The 22,351-nt window shown below is 39.2% G+C and overlaps 2 protein-coding genes across 3 annotated transcripts in view; both read left to right on the forward strand.

Moving 5' to 3' along the window:
- The window catches only part of LOC117598519 (uncharacterized), a 97,169-nt gene extending 81,385 nt beyond the window's left edge, over positions 1–15,784 (forward strand). The window contains exon 20 of the mRNA XM_053238565.1: positions 15,032–15,784. The gene's annotated coding sequence lies outside the window, so the exon portion shown is untranslated. The remainder of the gene's footprint in view (positions 1–15,031) is intronic.
- Positions 1–22,351, forward strand: part of LOC117598515 (uncharacterized) — a 104,793-nt gene that overhangs the window by 27,068 nt on the left and 55,374 nt on the right. Inside the window, exons 13-20 of one of the 2 annotated variants that reach the window (XM_053238567.1) lie at positions 1,438–1,524; positions 5,199–5,237; positions 5,415–5,507; positions 5,718–5,813; positions 13,993–14,011; positions 14,116–14,173; positions 14,315–14,389; positions 14,670–15,037. In XM_053238567.1, the coding sequence (XP_053094542.1) occupies positions 1,438–1,524; positions 5,199–5,237; positions 5,415–5,507; positions 5,718–5,813; positions 13,993–14,011; positions 14,116–14,173; positions 14,315–14,386 (464 nt within the window). In that variant the 3' untranslated portion in view covers positions 14,387–14,389; positions 14,670–15,037. Of the gene's footprint in view, positions 1–1,437; positions 1,525–5,198; positions 5,238–5,414; positions 5,508–5,717; positions 5,814–13,992; positions 14,012–14,115; positions 14,174–14,314; positions 14,390–14,669; positions 15,038–22,351 lie in introns of those variants that run through there. The other variant, XM_053238568.1, reaches the window with a different exon arrangement.

A 22,351-nucleotide genomic window follows, 5' to 3' on the forward strand; every position in this document is an offset into this window, starting at 1 on the left:
CAAAGCACTTCACATGGTCTGGTCAAGTGTCTGTATGATTACCTGCACATGTGTCCTGTTTCACCTAATTAGTAACACTAAGTTCCAGGTTTCTCTGTGTGTCTTTGTCAAGCGTCACATGTAAACTGTTGTCGCCTCTAGTCTGTGTGTTTCTCAGCTTGTAATCATAGTTCCTGTTCATGGTTGTTACTTCCACATTGTTTATATATTTGATAATAAATAGTCTGCACTTGCATCTGCCTCCACATCCAGTGCCTGACGTTCTCGTTATGAGATTATGATAAAACAAATATAACATTATTAAGCATATTTCTAGTTAAGAAAAACCCTGTCTTGGCGTGAGCAGAATACCAGTTTCCAAAATTTATAAGCATATAAGCAAACTCTTCTGTTATTATGCGTATGTAATAATATGCTAGTGGCATCTTTAGGTATGACATGGGGGTGAGAACAGGGGTGCTGTAACGGGGGGGAGGATTAGGACGATTCTAAGGGCCCTGGTCACACAGGGGGCTCAGCAGAACCCCATACTTTGGCGTATGATTTTGGTATTTAAATTGCCTCTTAGCACAATAATCTATTAGGACGCACGCTATAATGAAAGCACCCCTCAGTGCCAAGAGCGTGTGTGTCCCCTTAAGACGTTCGCGGGTTATTCAGAAACGCAGCACTTCACAGACCAGTTCTGAACTTCGTGCATCATTCAGGTAGATGGCAAGACTCAAGAGATGGCGCAGCCAAAATCAGGATACCAAAAGAGGAAAGAAAAGCACGAAAAAGAGGAGAGAGCGAGACGGGGAAGACAGCTAGTCACCCAGTTTTTCAAAAAAAAAAAGGTGATTTATTGTTCCCCGTTTTATGTTATGATTCTGAAGCTAGTCTTTATGAAGCTGTTTTAAGTAACATAAAATAGAAATTCTCTCAGTTACTCACCCCGGTAACTATCCACTGGAAGTTGTAACAATATTTCCATGCAATCGAACAATAGTAATGGAGCAGCATTCATAAAGAGATAAAACATAAAACTGCTCTAGTCATGTATGTTCAAGGTTTCCGCAGCATTGGAACAGTTTTCTGTGAGGAATCGATCGAAATTTACGCTGTAGTCATGTAAATCTGCTTTAATTATCACGGGTGAGTTTATGAAATAAGTGTTGTAATAACATCCGATTTGTGAGTGAATCGTTTGAGTTTCAATGAATTGGAGAAACCCATTGATAAAACTAGTCTGAATGATTCATTCACGAATAGAACTGATTTTTCTCGAGTTCAGTGATCGAGGTCACTGTTTGTGTGTGCTGGTGTGTGAAACTTATAATTCACTCGGTGAATAATAATAATAATAATAATAATAATAATAATAATAATAATAATAATACATTTCCTTGTTCTTGTATAAGCTACTCCTTTACCTATAAACTCTCCCTTCTGTGTCAGAAACAAACACTGTAACCACTCATGCCTCGAGTGAAGAAGATCTGAGACAGGGAGAGGAGGAGGTGACTGAGATATTTGAAGAAGAAGGTGAGCTTTAGAAAACATGCTTTATTGTTGTTGTTTAAATTTATTAATTTTTAGTTTTATCATGTAAATGGTATCAGTGTTTAACAGCTCATGAGATATGTGTGCAGAAAAGATTTGTAAGTTGCTAATGTAATGTATATGGTGTAGTTCTCTTAATTTACAGTCTAAGATTGACAGACTTATTTTATTAGTATGTTGAAACATATTGCCTTGTCCAGACCCAGGGCCTTCTCATGGTTTCACATTGGAGAAAAGTGCAGGGCAGGAAGATCAGGTCAAGGACAGAAGCAGTGACACTGAAGATGGAAATAGGCAGTACAGTCAAGACAACAAAAGTCTACTGAAGAAAAGAGGCAGTGTAGAGAGTTTGGTGATGAGGGAGATGAGAACACAGATTACCTAACCGATGACCCAGGTCTATGGCCAGACAAATTAACAGACATTGAAAGGGTTAATCATCAAGATAATCATCAGAAAGTTAGCAACAAAGGTTGCATATATGTTGAAGGAGATGCCAGTAGATTCACAATGGAAACAATTTCCAGAATATTTGCAGTTCACAAAAGCTGCCAATGGAAGAGAAAAGCTCAGAAGGGATTGGCTTGCTTACAGCAAAAGCACAAATGCTTTATACTGTATTCCATGCTTGCTTTTCTCAAATGAACTGAAAAGAGGTTCCCAGAGTGCTCTAAGCAATAGAGAAGGATACAAGATGTCTGAAGTATCATGGCGCAGGATGTATGACAAGCTTCCAAATCATGAAAGCAACAAAGTCCACAGAACTTGCTATTTTAAATGGAAAAATCTACAGCACTCAGTAATGACAGGAAGTGGTATCGACAAGCAGATGGACCAACAATTACAAACAGAAATTGAGATAAACAGAGCTCTTCTAGAACGGATTCTAGATGTGACACTACATTTGGCATCTCGAAACCTGCCTTTTCGTGGTAAAACTAAAAACCTGGATGATGTGCATAATGGAAATTTCCTTGGCACAGTTGAACTTTTGTCACATTATGATCCACTCCTTAAAGAACACTTGGATAAAATTAGGAATAAAAAGACAGCAACAAGGCTGACACATTACCTGAGTTCTGATATTCAAAATGAATTCATTGATGTTTGTGGGAAGAGAGTTTTAAAGACAATCCTGAAGGAAAGGAAAGACGCAATATATTTCTCAATTATCTGTGATGCAACTCCAGACCTTTCCCAAACAGAGTCGAGCATGATGCCGTAAACAATGAGTGGGATGCCGTAAACAATGCCAGGGTTATGACAATGGTGCAAATATGTCAGGCGAAATCAAAGGAGTACAGGCTCACATAATGAAAAAAAACCCACTGGCCACATACTCGCCTTGCGCAGCCCATACACTGAACTTTGTACGCGTGCATGCAGCAGAATCCATTCCAGAGGTAGCCACATTTTTTGGAAACATAAACTGCCTTTACTGCCTTTTCAGTGCTAGCCCTGAACATTGGGCCATTTTGAGAGAGAAGACTTGTTGCTCCTTGCATAGGCTGTCAGATACCCGTTGGAGTGCACGGATAGATGCTGTTAGACCAATTGCAGAACATCTGCCATCTGTAATAAAGGCCCTTGAGAGCATACTTTTAAGTTGCAATCTCACCAGTGAGGCTAAATCACAAGCCAGTGGTCTTAAAAATTACTTGATGTCTTTTGAAGCCATTGTACATCTTAGTTTGGTGCAAAGTACTGCAACACATTGAAGACCGTAACTTAGTCCTCCAATCTGGAAAGATTTCACTGGATGTACAGGCAAAAAACATTGAGGCTCTAAAGGAAGAGATGCTGGCTATTAGAGAGAAATGGGACATCCTGCTTTCTGAAGCCTCACTGGTGGCATATCAGATGGAGATTGAACCTACATTTTCCAAAGAACATGGACGCCACCGTAAAAGAGAGATTCCATGATGAAGCTGATGAAGCAGAAGAAGCTCAGGAGAAAGCTGATGTAGTATTCAGAAATTCAGTTTTTGACATGAATACACGATTCCTTACTACAGCAGCTATAGTCAAGGACTTTGCAAGTGTCCTGAAACTAGGGCATATGAGTGAGGATACTGTCTCAGTTGTGTGCCATCCACTAATACAAAAATACCACAGTGATCTTACACCTGAGCTGGTTAATGAGATGAGACATCTCAACGCTGTATATGCAGCTACTTTCCCTTCAGAGTTGTCCCCACTTGAGCTTTTGAATCAAATCTACAAGATGTAGCTCCAGAGTATTTTCAGTGACGTGTGCATTGCCTTGCGCATATTTTGCACTTTGCCTGTGAGTGTTGCAAGTGGAGAGAGAGCCTTCAGTAAGCGTAATCTTATAAAGAACTACCTCAGATCAACAATGTCTCAGGAAAGACTAAATGGTTTAGCCATGCTCTCTATTGAACATGATTTAGCAAGACGGCTTGATTTCAAAGATCTAATCAAAGATTTTGCTGTGAGAAAAGCACGCCGTTTGGCACTTGGGGAATAATTATAAGACATTAAGAAAGTGTTTCATTAGTGTCTCTGTATGAGAGAGACAGTACAATGGTGTTAATTACTTGTACTGTTTACAGTATATAGTTATATGTATATAGTTATAAATGCATAATTTCAGTTAATTTAATAAACTGTTCAAATGTAGTTCTTTATTGTCTCTCATTGAATATGCAATAGTTCTAATGCTTATTGATATTGATTGTTGCTACATGTGGCAAGAAGATAAGATAATTGGGGGATGGGGCCTTGGGGCCTGGAGTACAAATTAGCCAGGGGGCCCAGAAACCCTAGCGGCGCCCCTGGGTGAGAACCATCGATCAAAACTATCATCTACAAAGTTCAAGGCAACTTTTCACAATGAATAATTTCTAAAGAAAGTAGTAATTAATTTTACTTTATAAGTCCTTAATTTTTAATATCCTGCAATATATTTGTGACAGGACACAATTATTTTCTAATCCGAAGAATTGTAACATAATTACAGGACTGGGCATGTGTCAGACACGAGGCAGGAAAGGTCAAAGTTCAAGGCCATCCAGTTAATGACAGTTAATGTAAACACTACGATTCACAGCTCGGTAAGGAGAGTCCAGCAAGTTTGGCGTATTGATGAGGGGAGTTCGAACATCTGAACATTCATCATAGGTGCCGGACACGATGGTGTGTTGTAGTTACAAACGCCTCTTCTCCTACATTGAGTGGATAACTTTTAGAATTATTTATGCTCTGCATCGACTTTTTCCCTTCTGTAAAATGCAGCTTTCTTTGGCCAAACATTTTCATCTTGCATGTTCATTACACCACGTGTATCTAATCATTCCGAGTGGCTTTATCATTCATAAAGCTATTCATCAGTAGTTATAAGTATTTTAATGGGTTAGACAGCTAGAAATTTGGTGTCCATGTGCATAGGTATGAATGTTATGCTGAAAGGGGCTGATTTTGACCAACTTCAATTGCCTCTAAAACTTTTCATATAGCACTGAGTGTGATCAGATTACCACTGGTGTGCAGGTTTGGGGGGCCACTAGAATATTATTATTTATATGAAATTGGAAAATGTGTACTGGATTGCACAGAAGGGAACAGGATTTTGTTTCATCTATCACAGACTTGTTACCGCTGATATAAATTCACTGATTTTGCTTTAATTACCACAGTTACAAAATCTGACTCCAAAAACACTGGGACACAGCGATGTAAGTACAAAATTATTTTCTGTTGAAGTACACGTCTCAATCGCCATGTCTCAATCAAGATATATCTGAGTTAAACTCAGACCCTAAAATACCTTCATTCAATATTTACGAAACAACAAACGCAGTTGAAAGGGAAAAGTGAATGTTTTCTCTAATTGTCATGTCTTTGTATTACAGCTTTATCCCATTTGGTTGTGTTCGTGTTTGGTACAGCGGTGGTTGTTTTTGTGAATGCTGTTGCGTTATTAGTAGAGCTCATACTAAAATCAAGTGAGTGAGCTCTATAATCCATGATTTTAATAATAATACAACATAATTCATTACTGACAGATAAATATAATATTAATCACAAAAAATTATCGTAATCAGTCCATTTATATATTTATACATACATTATATATATATATATATATATATATATATATATATATATATATGGAACTACAATTTCTTTTCTTTTCCAATCATAATTATAAACAGGAAATGGCCAGCGTACAGTGGATCTGCGAGTTATTCTCCTACCAACTGAATGTGTCTTTGCTGTGTGCTGCCTTGCTTTACAACTGTTTGCTTTCTGTAAGTATAAACTACAAACACGACACAGTATATGATCTGATGTACAGCTGGTCTGTGTACTTTTTGCCATTCTATTGTCGTATCAGTAGTAGAAATACTAATAAAAAAATGAATTGTTTTTTTTTTGTTTTGTTTTTATTTGTTTTTATTATCCGAAATGGCAGAAACAAAATATAAAAGCGATTTGTTTTGTTCCTTCTTTATAAATCAAAAAATGAAATCGTAAATGAATTTAAAAAAAAAATTTTTTTTTTTTTTTTTTTTTTTTTTTTTAACTGTTGTTGCTGCTGATGGGCTTGAAATTATTAGGTCATGGCCGGCCAATATGCCTTCATAGTTAGCTTTAGATACAGCTTTGGAAGCGTAACTCGAAATAAACTATAGGACATGTCAGGAAGTGGATTGTCCTTAACAAAATCACTGGAGATATTGCCTCAACATATCTGCAATGCAGAGACGATTTAAACCACATGAAAAAAATCTCCTGATATTCCTTAAAGAAAGCCTTTTTCCTCATCACAATCACGTGGCAGAAATTTTATTGGCTATTATTAACTGGAAAATAGAATAAATCACTATGAAAATAAGCCTTAAAATACACCAAAAATAGCTGGTAAACACAGTGTGCAGTAAAAAAACAAAACAAATGTACAACAGTTCATTTTCAATGAAATCATTTTACAAATTGCTTTACTATATATATATTTTTTTTGCTAGTCAAATTTTTTAGACTTTTTGTCTTTTGAGAGGAACGGAAAAAACAGAAGTGCAGTCTGACTATTTTTTGGACTAAATTTTTGGTGGCATCCCTCATAAATATAGTTAACTCATGTTAACTATTCACTGATTTAATAATGTGTCCCAAAAGTCTCCGTACATAGGGGACTATGTACGCTAGCACCACGTCTGTTGTGGCTTCTTCAGTGAATGTTTGTGGTTGTCTACTTCTCGGTTGGTCCACAACACTTCCCGTCTTTTTGAATTTGTTAATAATTTTGGCAACAGTGTGGTGTGTGATGTGCTCGCCATGTTTCCTGTTAAAGTCCATCGTAATCTTGTGACAGCTTCCCGATCCAGCCATGAGAATGATTTCAATATGTTCTTCTTTTGTCAAAGGCATTCTTAAAAGCTATCTGAAAAAAATATATAATATAAACTAAGTATGAAAGATTTTGGAAAACATTTTGCTAAAATGTGTTCATTTCCCCTATGTATGGAGACTTTTGGGACACCCTGTAGTTATGTAACATTGAGGTCTCAGGCACAGAGTAAGGATCTATTTGCTATGAGTTTATTCAAAAGAAATATTTAGAATTCTGGTGATGGTGTGCACTGGTGGTTCGGAGGGGACTTGTCTGGGCTAAGAGTTACAGTAACACGTAAACTGATAGATTTTATTTCACAGTAATGAAATTTACCATGGCAGAAATCATGTGCACCACTTCTATGCATCTTTCAGGCAGAGAGCGCAAACTGTCAGCCGGTCTGGATTCATACTCTGGCTCTGCTGTCACTGTTTGTGGAAAAAGTAAACTGTTCAAAGTATGGAGGTCATAAAAATCATAAAATGTGTACTGGTAAATAATCAATATTCAGTGTGCTTTAAGTTGTTCTATCTTGAATTTATTCTCTACTGGTAAGGTAGGATTCTGACTTTTGTGTACTATCTACTTGACCTAGTTGGCTCTAGATTCTTGCCACTAGAATTGTTGTATTGTATAGTATTGTTGATTCTGTAGTGTTGCTTGAAAGTGCCTGTTGGTCTATGCTAATTAGTTCTCTCAGGTGGCTAATCAAGTGTAGTTTCAGTCTCCCCTAGGCCAAACTACCAGTAACCTCATCTACTCTTCTCTGTTGTCTCAGTCTCAAACAGCGGTGGTAGGTGGGCTCTGGAATTGCCAGTCTGCTGTAAAGAAAACTGATCTCAGCTTTAGCTTCCCATCACTCTCTTGACTTTCTGGCACTAACTGAGACCTGTATCTCTCCACAGAACTCAGCTACACCAGCTGCCTTATCCTCTGCTTATGCTTTCTCTCACACTCCACAAGAAGCTGGCAGGGGTGGTGGTACAGGTCTGTGGTTGTGTCTGAGATGGTGCTTCACACCTCTCTCTGTCTCATCTCAAAATCTCATCCTTTGAATTCCATGCAGTTACAGTTACCTCACTGATCAACCTTCTATTCATTGTCATCTACCGCCCTCCTGGTCCCCTAGGAGACCTTCTTGAAGAAATGGACACGCTCCTCAGACTTTCCCTACCGACAGCACCCCTCTTATTGTCCTCGGAGACGTCAACCTGCCCTCTGACTAGCTCCAGTCCTCTTGCGTTCTCCCTCTTCTGCATTCCTTCTCCTTGATATTCAACAGCTGCCCTCCCACACACACGGGAGGAAACGCCCTGGACCTGGTCTTCAGCCACCCCTCTCCAGCTACAGACATCAATGCTACCCCACTCCACATCTCCGATCATCATTTGGTATCTTTCACCATCACCCTCCCTATCCTGCCTAAAACCAACTATCAGTACTTCTCTCCCACTCATTGAAACCTCCACTCTATCTCCTCTTCCTCCATAGCTTTCTGCACCCTATCATCGCTTCCAGACCCTGACTCCTTTTCCTCCCTACCATTGGAGTTAGTCACAGACACTTTCCTCTACTCACTTTCCTCATCCATGGACCTCCTATGCCTTCTATCTTCTAAACCCAGGAAGATTTCTTGCCCTGTTCCTGGCTATTGGATGTGTTATGCAGCAATTGGAGAGAATTAAGAACAGCAGAGAGAAAGTGGAAGAAATCACAACTCAACACAGATCTTGTCCTTTACCGCCCTCTCCTGTCCAAATTCTCAAAGCTGGAAATGTCTGCACAAGATCTTTGCAAACTCCACAAGATCTTTTCTTCACTATTCAACCCACTGGCTCCTCCTCCTGACTTTGCCACCTTTTATGATGGAAAGATTGATAAAATCTGCCAGACCTTCACTTCTAAACCAACTCCTACACTACATACTCAGGATTCCCATTCTCCTTCACTGGCACATTTTTCTAAACACATTCCACAGAGACTGCCCATTTTGTCCATCACTGAGAAGCTACATGCTGCTAGATCAACCAAAATGTCATAAGTTCTAATCCTCCTCGACCTTTCAACAGCATTTGACACAGTGAACCACAAGACTCTCTTGTCCATCCTCATGAGTATTGGAATTTGTGGTGAAGCATCGCAAAGGTTTGCTTCCTACCTGGAAGGTCGGTCATATCAAGTGACATGGAGGGGATCCACATCTGCTCCCCGCAGACCCTCCACTTGTTACGGGTCTTGGCGCTAGGATGTATAATAGCGTTGTGCAGGGCCCGCTTGTCTAAGAGGACAATATATGGGGTGGAGTGGAACCAAGTGCAGAGACAGACCACAAAATGGCTCCGCCTAAAATGCGAAAGCCTCGAGCGGGGCACAAACCAATTAGGCTGTGTCCACTGATCCATAGTGCTAACCACTGAGCTAACTCCTCTAGTAGGGCTGACTCTCATAGTGCTTGTGTGATACTGTGAAGGGTACAGGTTTGGGAAACTCGGAGCCTATGGCCCAACACTAAAGCACTGCAGTGTGGCTGCGGATTTGCCTGAGAAGGCACCCGCAGTGTTACATTACCCCTCCTATAGGAATGGCTCTCAATGTTCCCATGCCAGCTGCCTCGTTCCTGCGGAAGTCTCTGATGAGCTCTTGGTCCAGGATGTGCCGAGCGGGGACCCAAGAGCATTCCTCTGGACCGTAACCCTCCCAGTCCACCAAGTACTGGGTGCCACCACGATGGGCGGCATGAGTCCAGGATACGCCTCACAGTAAAGGCTGGGGCATCATCAATAATACAAGGAGGAGGCAGGGACAGGTGGGTGGAAGTCACCAGAGGGCTGCCCAGGAATGGCTTTAGATGCATGGAAGGTGGGGTTGATTCTCATAGTGCTCATCTTAAATGGCCCAACATACCGCAGGGCCAATTTCTTGCACTCTAGCCACAACGGAAAGTCCCTGGTCGCCAGCCATACCTGCTGACCTGGACAGAAGGTTGGATTGGCACCTTCTCCGATTGGCGGTGCGGGTGCTTCTCTGGGCAGCAGCTTGCAGAGATAATTTGGCTCTCAAACAGTGACATACCTAGTGAGGAGTGCCAGAGGGTGCTCCACCCACATCAGGTGGTCCGCCCGCGATAAAGGATTGGAGGAAGCCAGGCACCTGAGGGAGTGCTCGAAATCCTGGTTGACTCTTTCAGTTTGGCCATTGGATTCAGGATGGAAACCCGAGAATAAACTAACTGTAGCCCCCAAAAGATGGCAGAAGGCTTTCCAGAATTGACTGTTAAACTATGGTCCCCAGTTAGAGTTTTCCTGGGTCTGGCTCCTGATGGAGAGCTGTGCGGAAGGCTTCCTCCAGGCCCCAGCACAAGGGAGCCACTATTCGGGGAGGGGAAATTATAGACTCGTAGGTGGGTTCCTGTGAGGGTACATCCCATTGCCTAGAGAGAGCATCTGGCTTAAGATTTTTGGAGTCTGTCTTATAAGACAAGACAAAGTTAAAGCATGTAAAGGACAAAGACCACCTGACCTGCCGGGGGTTCAGGCACTTGGCCTCCTGAATGCAGGCCACATTCTTGTGCTTTTTCCAAATAAGGAACTGGTGCTTGGTGCTCAACTTCATAATTCCTCTCTGGCAGGGACAGACGGTGGGAGAAGTATGCGCAGGGGTGTATTTTCTGGTCTGGCCCTGAACTCTGGGAGAGGATGGTGCCCACTCCTATATCTGAGGCATCGACTTCTACCATGAACTGAGCCAAAGGATTAGGTATACACAGCACAGGGGCTGTTGTCAATCTCTTCTTCAGGGTTTCAAAGGCTTGCTGTGCCTCCCTTGTCCACTTAAACCTGGCCGGGGTCTTCTTGGTCAGTGCAATAAGGAGGGCCACCAGGGTGCTAAAGTTACGAATGAAGTGCCAGAAAAAAATTGCAAACCCCAGGAAGCGCTGTACCAGCCAGACTGAGGTGGGTTGTAGCCAATGTGTGACTGTCTTTACCTTGTCCAGGTCCATACTAAGTCTCCCTTGGTACACAAGCCAAGGAGACTGTGGTAACATGAAATTAGTTTCATCAGGCCAAAAGGCTTTCATCAGGCCAAAAGGCATCACCAAATACTCATAGTGCCCAGACGGCATGATGAACGCAGTCCTCCACTCATCCCCTGCCCTGATGCGGATCAGATTGTAGGCGCTACGTAGATCCAGTTTTGAAGAAATTTTTGCCCGCTGCAGGCAATCAAATGCAGAATTCATCAAGGGCAGTGGGTACTTATCCTTCTGAGTCATGGCATTAAGGCCGTGGTAGTCAATGCAAGGCCGCAGATCCCCTTCTTTCTTCTTGACAAAAAAGAACCCTGTCCCCGAGGTGGACGGGCGAATGACAAAGCCTCTTTTATATAGGTTTCCATGGCCTGGTGTTCTGGGGGTGACAGGGAGAATAACTTGCCCCTAGGCGGGGTGGCTTCTGGGAGCATGTCGATCGCACAATCAACGGACCTATAGAGTGGCAGCATCTGGGCCTTTCGTTTAGAAAAGACTGCATTATCTCCAGTGATTTTTATTGGAGGTCCCAATAATCTTGGGGCACGCCGGATAAATCGACAGGTTCCAATGTAGTTGGAGGTAGGGTGAGTGTTCCTTTGAGACAGCTCTGGGAACATCTAGAACCCCAAACAGAAATGGAGCTGGTAGACCAGTCAATGCAAGGATTATGTACTTGAAGCCAAGGGAACCCGAGCACTAGGCACAGCTCAGGAACCCGGGTCATATAGAAGGTCAAGTGTTTGGGTGGTTATTGGTCCTGATACTAATGGTCATCCATCAAGAGTGGAGACTGGTATGGGATGGGGGAGCGGGTCTACTGGCAACCCTAGACTCTCAAATAAAGTCTCATCCATAAAATTGCTGGCCACTCCTGGGTCAATGAAGGCCTGCAGAGTGGTATTCTGGTCATCTCCCCAAACAATGATGACAGGAATGAAAAGGCCAGACAGGTGAAGTGCAGCGTCTGGGGCCATCACAAGTCCCACTTCCTGGGATGGACCCGGCCTTTTGGCATCAGGTGGGGACAATGAGAACACCAATGACCCATCTTCCCACAATACAAACACTTGTTCGCAGTGGCTGAATGGCGCTCCCTGTGTCTACCACATCAATTCTGATCGACAAATCATACAATGCTTCTAGATCCTTAAGGGGGTCACCAGTAGCCAGTTCATCCTTTAAGTCCTCAGAGAGGCCCTGCACATATGCAGCTAGGAGAGCTTGGGTATTCCAGCCCGAGCTCGCCAAGAGAGTCCTGAACTCCATCGCATAATCGGCTACCAAGCAGCTACCTTGACGGATGGGGAAGTCAGCTAATCTATTCTGCCACACTGCTGTGGCCCATGCTAGTGCTCTTATAGTTAAAAAAGAAATCATAAAGGCAGTCTTCGCCCTTTCAGAAGGGAATTGGGAGGGCTGCATTTCAAACACCAGTGAGCACTGCATTATAAAAGAATTACACTTCCCTGCTTCTCCAGCATAGGGCTGAGGAGTAGGCAACCACGTCTCAGTGGGGCAGGTTGGGGCTGCAACAGGGAATGAACCTGTGCAACACGCTCAGACACGCCCCAAATTTCTGAGAACAGCGCTGCCATTGCCTGCTCATGCTTCCCCAGAGTGGTGGCCTGACCAGCCATGATTTCTTCTATCCACCATATGGTGTGGCGTGGAACCAAGAGCTGAGACGGACCACAAAATGGCTCTGCCTAAAATGTGTGTGTCTGCCAATCTGTAGTGCTAGCCGCACTGCAAGACTGCTTTTTAACCTTCCTAAGTTCTCCCACACCACCCCATTTTTATGCCCCCTCCACTGGTTTCCTGTAGCTGCATCCGTCAGATTTAAAACAATGACGCATGCCTACAAAGCCAAAAATGGACCAGCACCCTGAAAGCACTTATCACACTCCGCACTGCACCACTGTCCCTCCAATCCTCTAGCACTGCTCAACTGCTCCCACCATCTTTTATGGTACAAGGAAGACCTGCATCAAGACTCTTCTCTGTTCTGGCACCTTGGTGGTGAAAGAACTTCCCCTAGATGTCCAAACAGCTGAGTCACTGGCAGTCTTCAAACAACGTCTAAAGACCCACTTCTTCCAAAAGTACTTAAATTAGCACTTTAAAAAATGTGTCATCTGCATGCTTTTCTTACTATTTTACCTCCCCAACAGAGTTTTTAGACTGACAGTACTCTTAGTTCATGACCTAGTGAACCAGTATCAGGATGTATTTATTGATAGAGACCTCAAAGCACATCTGTAAGTCACTCTGGATTAGGGCATTTGGCAAGTGCAAAAAATGCAAATGTAAATGTCTGAAATAGTCATTTAAATATGTCTCTGTTAGGGGGAAAAGTAAACTGCTCTTATAGTGTATTTGCTCTTATAGTGTATTATAGTGTAGTTGTCAAATTTGCTCATAGAAATCATAAAATGATTGAATATCTCTTCCTTAAGTGTTCTTATTTAACAAGTCAACAACAAACAGTGTTTCTTATTTTGTCTGTGTAATGGAAAAAAATGGAAAACGAATGTACTACATAGAGAATAACACACTTCAGACCGTGTGGTTATACGAAAATAATCCATTCCCGAGTGGTGAGATGCAGCCAGACACAAAGCAGAGTGTTATTTTCATACACCAGCACAGGCAAAATTATGTTATTCTGCTTATATCACAGAAATGTGACACTGATTACAATGTTTAATTTATTAATTAACAACACATCACACTTTTTTTTAACTGATAAGAAAAAATAAAATAAACATCTGTTAACAAAAACATTTACCATATCAATATTTATATTTTTTTCTTTGATAAACAACACAGTTGTATAAAAAATGATTTATTATTAGACTATAAGTAACTATAGACTAGGACTATTCATGTATGAGTATAAAAATAATAACATTTTCCACATAAATATATAACTTTTGGATTTAAGTCTCTGAATACAGTATACCCCTTAGCGCTAACACTACACTCACTTTATAGCCAGATCTGTTTAGTACTTGTGTATGCCCTAAACATGACCAGTTTCTGACATTTTTTTCCTATCATACAGGGCAGGAGAACAGAGAAAGGTATGTGTGTGTTGTTGAGGAATGTGAATCTATAGAAAGATTTATTTTCCTTATCAATTTTGTTCATACAGAAGGCATGATCATTGTTGCTCTCGTTATTACAGATTTAGAGAAGACATAAAGAGGCTGCGAGGATTGTGTGGGTGTAAACAGACACTGACGGTGAGTATATCACTGTGTAGTATTAAACATGGAATAAATAGAGGCTTTCATCAAAAACTTTTGTGCATTTTTTACATTGTACATCATATGACACAAATGAGCCGAACAGTTCCTAAAAATAATATCTCGCCTTAAACACAGATCTCACCTCCAGAAAATCATGAACATGAACTTGAGAAGTTAGCTACTGCATCTCAGCCCTCAAGGTCTTAGCAGGTAAGATGTATCCCACGTTCTTTCACTCTACAGTAATTATTTATATAACTACATAGAGTTTAAACATATGCATATATTTATTGTCTAGAAATAACAAAAAAGTAAAACCTGACCCACAATTAAATTACTTAGACTCATTATATGTTCACCTGTATACAGTACCTCCATACACTAATTATAAAGACAGTGTAATACATTTTTCTTATTACAGTGGGCTTATCATATATTTTTACTCAAGAATAAACCTTTTTTTTTCTTTTCTTTTTTTTTTTTTTTTTAGCAAAAATTCCTCAAACACAAACCCAGAAGATTGCCAAAGAACATTTACATGCTTTCTTTACCTTTCTGACTTGCTGGGGTTTTTCCGTCACCTTTTTTCCCACAGCGCCCCCTAGTGACTGTTTTAGTTGATTAGTCTATGCAACACAGCATAAAATGATCTGACTTCTGGCTGTGATATACAGTCATGGGAAAAAGAAAGTACACCCTTCGTCAATTCTGTGTTGTTTTTTATTTATCAGTGCCTAAATAACAATTGTGTGGTCCTCACTAACTTATGAGGGGAAAAAAAAAAAAAGATTGTGCCAGATGTGACTAACAAAATGCACAAAATGAGTTAATCATGAAGAAGAACTTTTGCAGTTTGGTGTTCTGTAGCATTCACGCACTTGAGCAAGGCCCTTAACCACATCTGCTCCAGGGGAGCTGTATCATGGCTGACCCTGCGCTCTGACCCCAGCTTCCTAGCAAGGGATATGCGAAAAACTGCATTTCATAGGCTCTTTACTTGTACTCTGCACAATGACAATAAAGTTTAGTCTAATCTAATCTAATAGTGATGCTTGAAAAGTACTATAAGTAAAACAATGTATTTCTATAATTGTGTATAACATTCTGTACAGGTACGCAGGAAAATTTTAAAAGATTTTGTATACCTTTAAAACTAGACATGAGTGTGTGTAATAAAAGTATTTCATAAAAAAAGAAAAACTACAAGTGTATAATGCTGCATTAGTATCAGCAGGACAGCTATCTGTATTATTATTATTATGTTTTTGTTGTTCTTTTTGCATTTCAAAAGTTATGACAGCTTGCAGCAAGAGGAAACATGGCATGCTGTGTGTTACAACATTGTGAAATTAAAATGTACAAAGTAAATGTAACAATAAATCTGAAAATAGAGTTGTTTTTGACTCTCTGTATGAAGGAAAGCATGGTTACAGAATTGTATTTAGCGTAACAGAGTTAATATTGCATGTTGCTTTTTTTACTCTGTTAGTGTTGGCACATTTCATGTACTGGTTCTATATTATATTCAGCCATGTGAATGCAGTGCTTCCTGGTTTATTACAATATCAATGTCACTATAATATAGTGTGTTTGATGTTGGACAATTTAAATTAAACACAGATAAAATCCATTACTATTTTGCTTTATCTCTTTTTTTGTTTCTGACTACAAATGTTGGTGTTTATTGTTTTACAGTTAATCTGATTAAAATCCTGTACTTATGTCTTCTCTAAGGAGAGCCTCTAACACACAGATATTAGCCATGATTTACTAGCACGAGGGAACGATGTTGTGTAGTTTGAGATAAGTGACGTAAGGCAGAGGGTTTATTTCACAGGTTTCTCTCTGACAAATAAGTACAGCAATGTTATAAACATAAAGCAACATTCAAAAATGTAATAAATGACACACTTAGACCTGCCATTTCAGCAAATTTTCGTCCCACAAGAAAAAAAGCCTACCAATGATTCTGAGATCTCATCATTCACTATGACATGAGCTGGTTCTAAATATGGTACTGTGATGCTGGAATACTAGAAGTGCTGGTTTTTAAAATACAGCCCTGTGCAAACTCAGAACACTCATCATCATGGTCTTTTACAATGAAAATTACAGATTAGTCAGATCGCATACGAGTGTGGAGAGAGATGAGTGAAGACATGACACTGTGCAGTGTACTGAACGAGATGTAGTTGGAGGGGTCACTGTGTGACGTGGTCCTGAGAGTGGACAAGGTGGAATTCAAGGTCCACTACAGCATCCTCTCTGGGTACTGCCCATAATTCTGGTTAAAAAAAACTAATTATTCTTAAAAATGTTTCCTCATGGGTAAAATTATATATCAGATCAAGTGAAGGATGAATAATAATTAATATATAATAATTATTGACTCCAGTCTTTCATTTGAAGCTCATGTAGATAATATTAGTAGGATAGCCTCCTACTTTATGGGACCTCCTACCCTACCCCCTCCTACCCTATGTATGAGAAACACCCCAGGTGTTCAAGGGCTTCACCCCCTTCGAGCTCCTCTTTGGAAGAAGGCCATAAGGCCTGCTGTATGTGGCTAAAGAGGCATGGGAGGAGCAACTGCCACCGTTATGCAGTCTACTCGAATATTTTCAGGAAATGAATGTATTGACCGAGTGGCACCTATCATGAGACAGCATATGGAGGAAGCCCAGTCGGAACAGCGACGGATCTACAACTGACAAGTCAGAGCCCAGAGAGTTCCAGCCAGGTGACCAAGTGCTACCGAGCACCAACTGTAAAATCCTGACTCATTGGCAAAGCCAATATAGGGTCCTTGAAAGGATGGGCCCAGGTAACTACTGCCTACAACAGCCCAGTAAGCAGGCAGACACCCAATTTTATTACATTAACCTGTTGAAAAAGTGGACTGAGCCTGCCCCAGTGGTGTCTGCCTTTGCCAGTCTCTCCCCAGATCCCCCAGAGCATACCTTGGTTCGGAAGGGAGAAGACCTGACCCCATCACAGCGGCAAGAGCTGATGGAGCTAGTGGCCCAGTTTAATGATATCTTCTCCATGACACCAGGGATGACCCATCTGGTCAAGCATGAGATCAGAACCCCACCAGGAGTCATGGTACGACAGCAGCCCTCCCAAGTCCCTGAAGGGGTTGCTGAAACCACAGAAAAAGAAGATCAAGGCAGTAAAAGGGTACCCCTCCCCACTACAAAGGAAGAGGTATGTGCTTTCTTGGGGTTGGCGGATTACTATAGGAGATTTGTCCTTAACTTCTCCTCGTTAACCTCCCTCCTCTCAGATCTCACCAGGAAGGGAAAACTAGAATGGTTGCGCTGGTCCAACGAAGCAGAGCAAGTGTTTCTGGCCCTCAAGAGAGCCCTCACCAGTTCCCCTGTACTCAGGAACCCAGACTTTGACCAGCCATTTACCGTGGACATGGATGCTTCCAAGATGGAGCTGGGCGCTGTGCTCTCACAGTCGTTTGACGGGGAGGAACACCTGGCCCTATATGTAAGCAGGAAGAAAGAGAAATCAGAGAGAAAGTATGTCTCCATCAAAAGAGAAGCTCTGTCCAAAAATTGTCCATCAAGGAACTCCGTTATTACCAAACAGGCCGACACTTTAATCACGGACCACACTCCCCTGCAGTGGATGGCCAAGGTGAAAGACACCAACACCAGGGTAACTTAATTGGTCCTTTCCTTACAAGACTTATCTTTTTAGGTGCAGCACTGAGCAGGGGTCCAGAACACTGCATTGGCTTCCAGTAAAATTTCACATTGATTATAAAATACTTCTAATTATCTAAAAATCACTGAATGCTCCTGCTTTAATCCAAAGGTACAGGCTCTTTATTAGTACCTAGAAAAATAGACTTCTTACTAGTTCAATTTCAATATAATATGAGTGTATAGGAATTATTTTGCAATTAGTAAATGTTGTCATATTATACCATACGTGTCAAACACAAGGCCTGTGGGCCAAATCTGGCATGAAGTTGGAAAAAAAATACTGAAATGACCCATAGTGCACTACTGCTCAGCATTTTTACTACCCAGAATTCACAGCAGATAAGTAATGTAGCAACATCTATTTTACAGTGTGCATAAACTCACATCTCACAGTGCTTAACTAAAACTGATGAGCGGCACTCTTTTTCCCCATCCAAAGGTAGTTACCATAAACAACAAGGTTAAACAACAAAGTTAAAAGTTAAACAACAAGGTTTAACAAGGTTAAACTCAATCCCTGTGTGCTGTGCTTGATGTAAGCCACACTGGGATCTAAAAACAATTCATTCATTGTGTCGGCAATGGCATAACCAGAAATTTATTTCAGTGGGATGAGGAAATATACAATATAAATTAATAAATATAAAATAAAATATACAATTAATAAAAAAAGATACAATTAATAAAAAAATATACAATTAATAAAAATCATGTTTACTTTACTGATCTATACAATGAAATTCAGGTGGATGTTAGACAGCAGTAGGAGTGGTGATGAAATGAATTTGTCATTTAATCACTGAAGGCACAATCTACTGTCTTCCATATTAATAATGTTGTCATGAAATATGGTTATGACAAAGATTATGAAAGATATACAAAGATTTATGAAAAAGATTAAAATTACATGTTAATGATAGGGGAAAGTGACACCTTATATTTATAATCCTGAGCTACTTTTCTTTTGCAGAAAATTCCAGCAGCTACTTCACTGGCTCCATATCTCTGTCCTTATACCACTTTTTACAGGAACACAGAATAAGTGACTATACAATATATAAATGTTTGTAAACCTTTAAAATTGGGAATATGTGTGTATAACTAAAGTATTTCATTAAAAAACTATGTAAGTATTAATGCTGCACTGATATCAGCAGGTCAATAACCTGTATTTTTGAGTTTGTATAAGAATCAAATCATGTTTGTGAAATATTATAGTGCAACAGTTATTGCATCGCATGTTGCTTGTGATACTTTGTGATTTTAGTCAAACTTCAGCTACTAATGATGCTATGATATAATTAGCAATGTGACATTCAGTGCAATGCTTCAAGTTTTATTATAACATCAGTGTCAATGTAATACAACATGCTTTCTTTGAGTGTTTCAGATACTTTCAACTTTCAATTAAATACTGTTAGACAGTTAAAAACCCATTACTACTCTACTTTATGTCTGTTCTCTTTTATTTATGACAACAAAAGTAAAAACATTTACTAAAAACATCATTTAAGAAACTATATTATTATTATTATTATTATTATTATTATTATTATTATTATTATTATAAATCTAACCATAAATAAATTTTGAAAAAGTATAGATGGTTCATTGTTTCATTTCACAGAGTAAGTCTCTGTCCCCAAAATATTTTAATATATTTCTTCATTAATATATATTTCAAATCTCAAACCCACTTGCATCAGTTCAGTCATCTGCTCACAGTAAAGATAAATTAATTTTACTGTAAAATTTCAAACTAATTGCAATACAGAATCACTGAATCTGTCAAAATAATTGAGCTGGAGGCACTTTTTAATACATTATAAATTTTTATAATTTAAATTCCCCAATCGAAGATCGAACCCATTTATATCGGTTCACAGTAAGGTTTTAATTAATTAAAAGTTAAATTAATAAATAATAAAAAAAAGTTTATTAATTTTATTCTAGAAAGTTAGCATATTTCAACTTCAATTAATTTTATTCTAGAAAGTTAGCATATTTCAACTTTAAAAGATCAGTGAATGGAACTGAGTCAAGTCAAGTTTAACTTATTGCAGAAAGATTATTTCAGATTGATGAACCATCATAACAAAAGATCTTGTTTAAATCTTGATTGCATTGGCAAAGTCAAATTTAATAAATTATTACAAACAGTAACGATGTTGCTAAATTGAATGTCAAATTTTACCAATTTAACAATCCAGATAAAAAATAATTATTCAATATTTCACTAGTATAGTTTATTAAGCATTTCTTTTTACTATTATTATTATTATTATTATTATTATTATTATTATTATTATTAAGTTTCTTTAATTATGTTTTTTATATTTATTTATTATGTTTGTAAAAGCGTAAAGATAAAAAAAATTTGCTCGTACACTCAGAGATACTGTGAATTGTTGTGTGCTGGTTTTGTTACTTATTTATTTAAAATGTTTTTGTATAAAAGTTAAATTGCTTTGAGTGCGTAGGAGCTCGCGGACGCTCGCTTTCCGCTTTAGGCGCTATTACCGCTAAGTGTGTAAAAGCCGCGCCCTTGACATTTACATGCGGTTCATTAACCGTGATTTCAGGAAGAGCGACAGGTTAAACCGCAGTCAAGTAGTTACCCTTATGATCCGTGATCTGAAAAGTTAACGTGGAAGTGGAATCGTTCCGCAGTTTTTCTCTTCACAGACATGGAGACTGCTCTAATGAGGTGCTTTTATGTGTTGCTGTCGGTGGTCATCTGTCACGGTAATTATTGTAAAGCATTTTTCTGCTTGTTAGTGACTGTGAATTCACTTAGAGTTATATGGAGCTGAAAGGCAGTACAGGATTTTACCTAAGTTTTTTTTTTCTTTTTTTGCTTCCACTCTGAAAAATAATAATGCAGAATTGAGGAACTAGAAATAATAGTTCTTCTGTAAAACTGCTAAAAATACATTTCTAATTGCTTATTCACTAAATCCAACACAAGTGTGTATTGTGGCACTTGTTAAAAAAAAAGGGTGTGGTTCTCTGGTTCATAAACTGTTTTTTAGAGGAACTTTAACTGCACCTCCTCTGTAGAGAAGGTACAAACTTCAGCTTGAATCAAGGTTGCAGGAAAACCTTCACAAAAGGTGCCATGAGTGTAGCATGAAACTAAAAGGAAAATTAAAAGACTACTTCATTTAATGCCATATAACCCAACAATGTCAACCCTGTTAACACTGTGTCAAATGTCAACCCTGTTATTTACAAATATTTAGAAAAATAATATATTTTGCCAATATTCACAAAAATACTTAAGTTTTAAAAATTTTAGAGGAATATTAAGCAAGCTGTAACCATATATCTTTTTAAAATCTTAATAGATTTTATGCCATTTTATGTTAAGACAATAACTATATGAAAAATAGCTTTTGATCAATTAATTTTTTTGCACAATCAATTTATTTGGGGACCAATAAAGTGACATAAAGGTTTTTTTATGCTACTAATTCATTGCAATATATTCCCATCATATAGCCATATGTCCATAACAGTGTTGACATTAGAATGAGAGAAAACATAGAAAAATTCATTTTAATATAACAACATGCTGAGATAGGTTTTCCTAAAAGTTTAATATGTCTCTTATTCAATGAAAGTGCAGGATTAACCAAATACAAAACTTAGTGGTAAAAGCACAACGCGGAAAGCGAGTGTTCACAGTATTTATCAGTTTACAGTTAACATTTTTTAAAAATACTCTTTTACAGTTAAAAAATGTGCAAAATCGATCAATAAAGCATTAAGCCAACTAAAAATAAATTTACTAAAACATAATTTAAGAAACTATATTCTTATTCTTATTCTTAATATTATTATTATTATTATTATTATACACGTGACATGTTTTGTAGTTTGTGATGCTGATGGGAAATGGGGTTAGAAGCAAAGTCAGCTGTGATGCGACAGTATAGCACAAAGACAGTTAATGAAACAGAGAGAAGGGCATAGGTAGAGACATGGAGTTGTGTGTTACAGTAAAAATATCTGTTATGAAATTATAATGTATACTAAACTGTCCTACAAATACATTTGTGAGTGCAGACATGTCTGCAAACAATTAGACACTGATAGAAATTTATAGCATTTGGCAGATGCCCTTAACGAGAGCAACTTACATTTATCTCATTCATACAACTGAGCAGTTGATGGTTAAGGGCCTTGCTCAAGGGCCCAGCAGTGGCAGCTTAGCAGTGCTGGGATGTGAACTCATGACCTTCCAACATCTTAACCACTGAGTTACCACTAGATAGACGGTAGAAACTTTTTTTTAAATCCCATTTTCTGCTAAATTTGTTCATTTGCCATTTCCCACTCACCAGCTAGCTCTTCCCTATCACATGACTAGTACCATCCAGGGATTGGCTTATGTCACTCCGAATGATAGGGAAGAAAGTAATGCTGCCACTCCTACCCAAAGAACACAGCC

This window comes from Pangasianodon hypophthalmus, chromosome 12, assembly GCF_027358585.1.
Source record: "Pangasianodon hypophthalmus isolate fPanHyp1 chromosome 12, fPanHyp1.pri, whole genome shotgun sequence".
In the NCBI taxonomy this organism is placed as follows: domain Eukaryota; kingdom Metazoa; phylum Chordata; class Actinopteri; order Siluriformes; family Pangasiidae; genus Pangasianodon; species Pangasianodon hypophthalmus.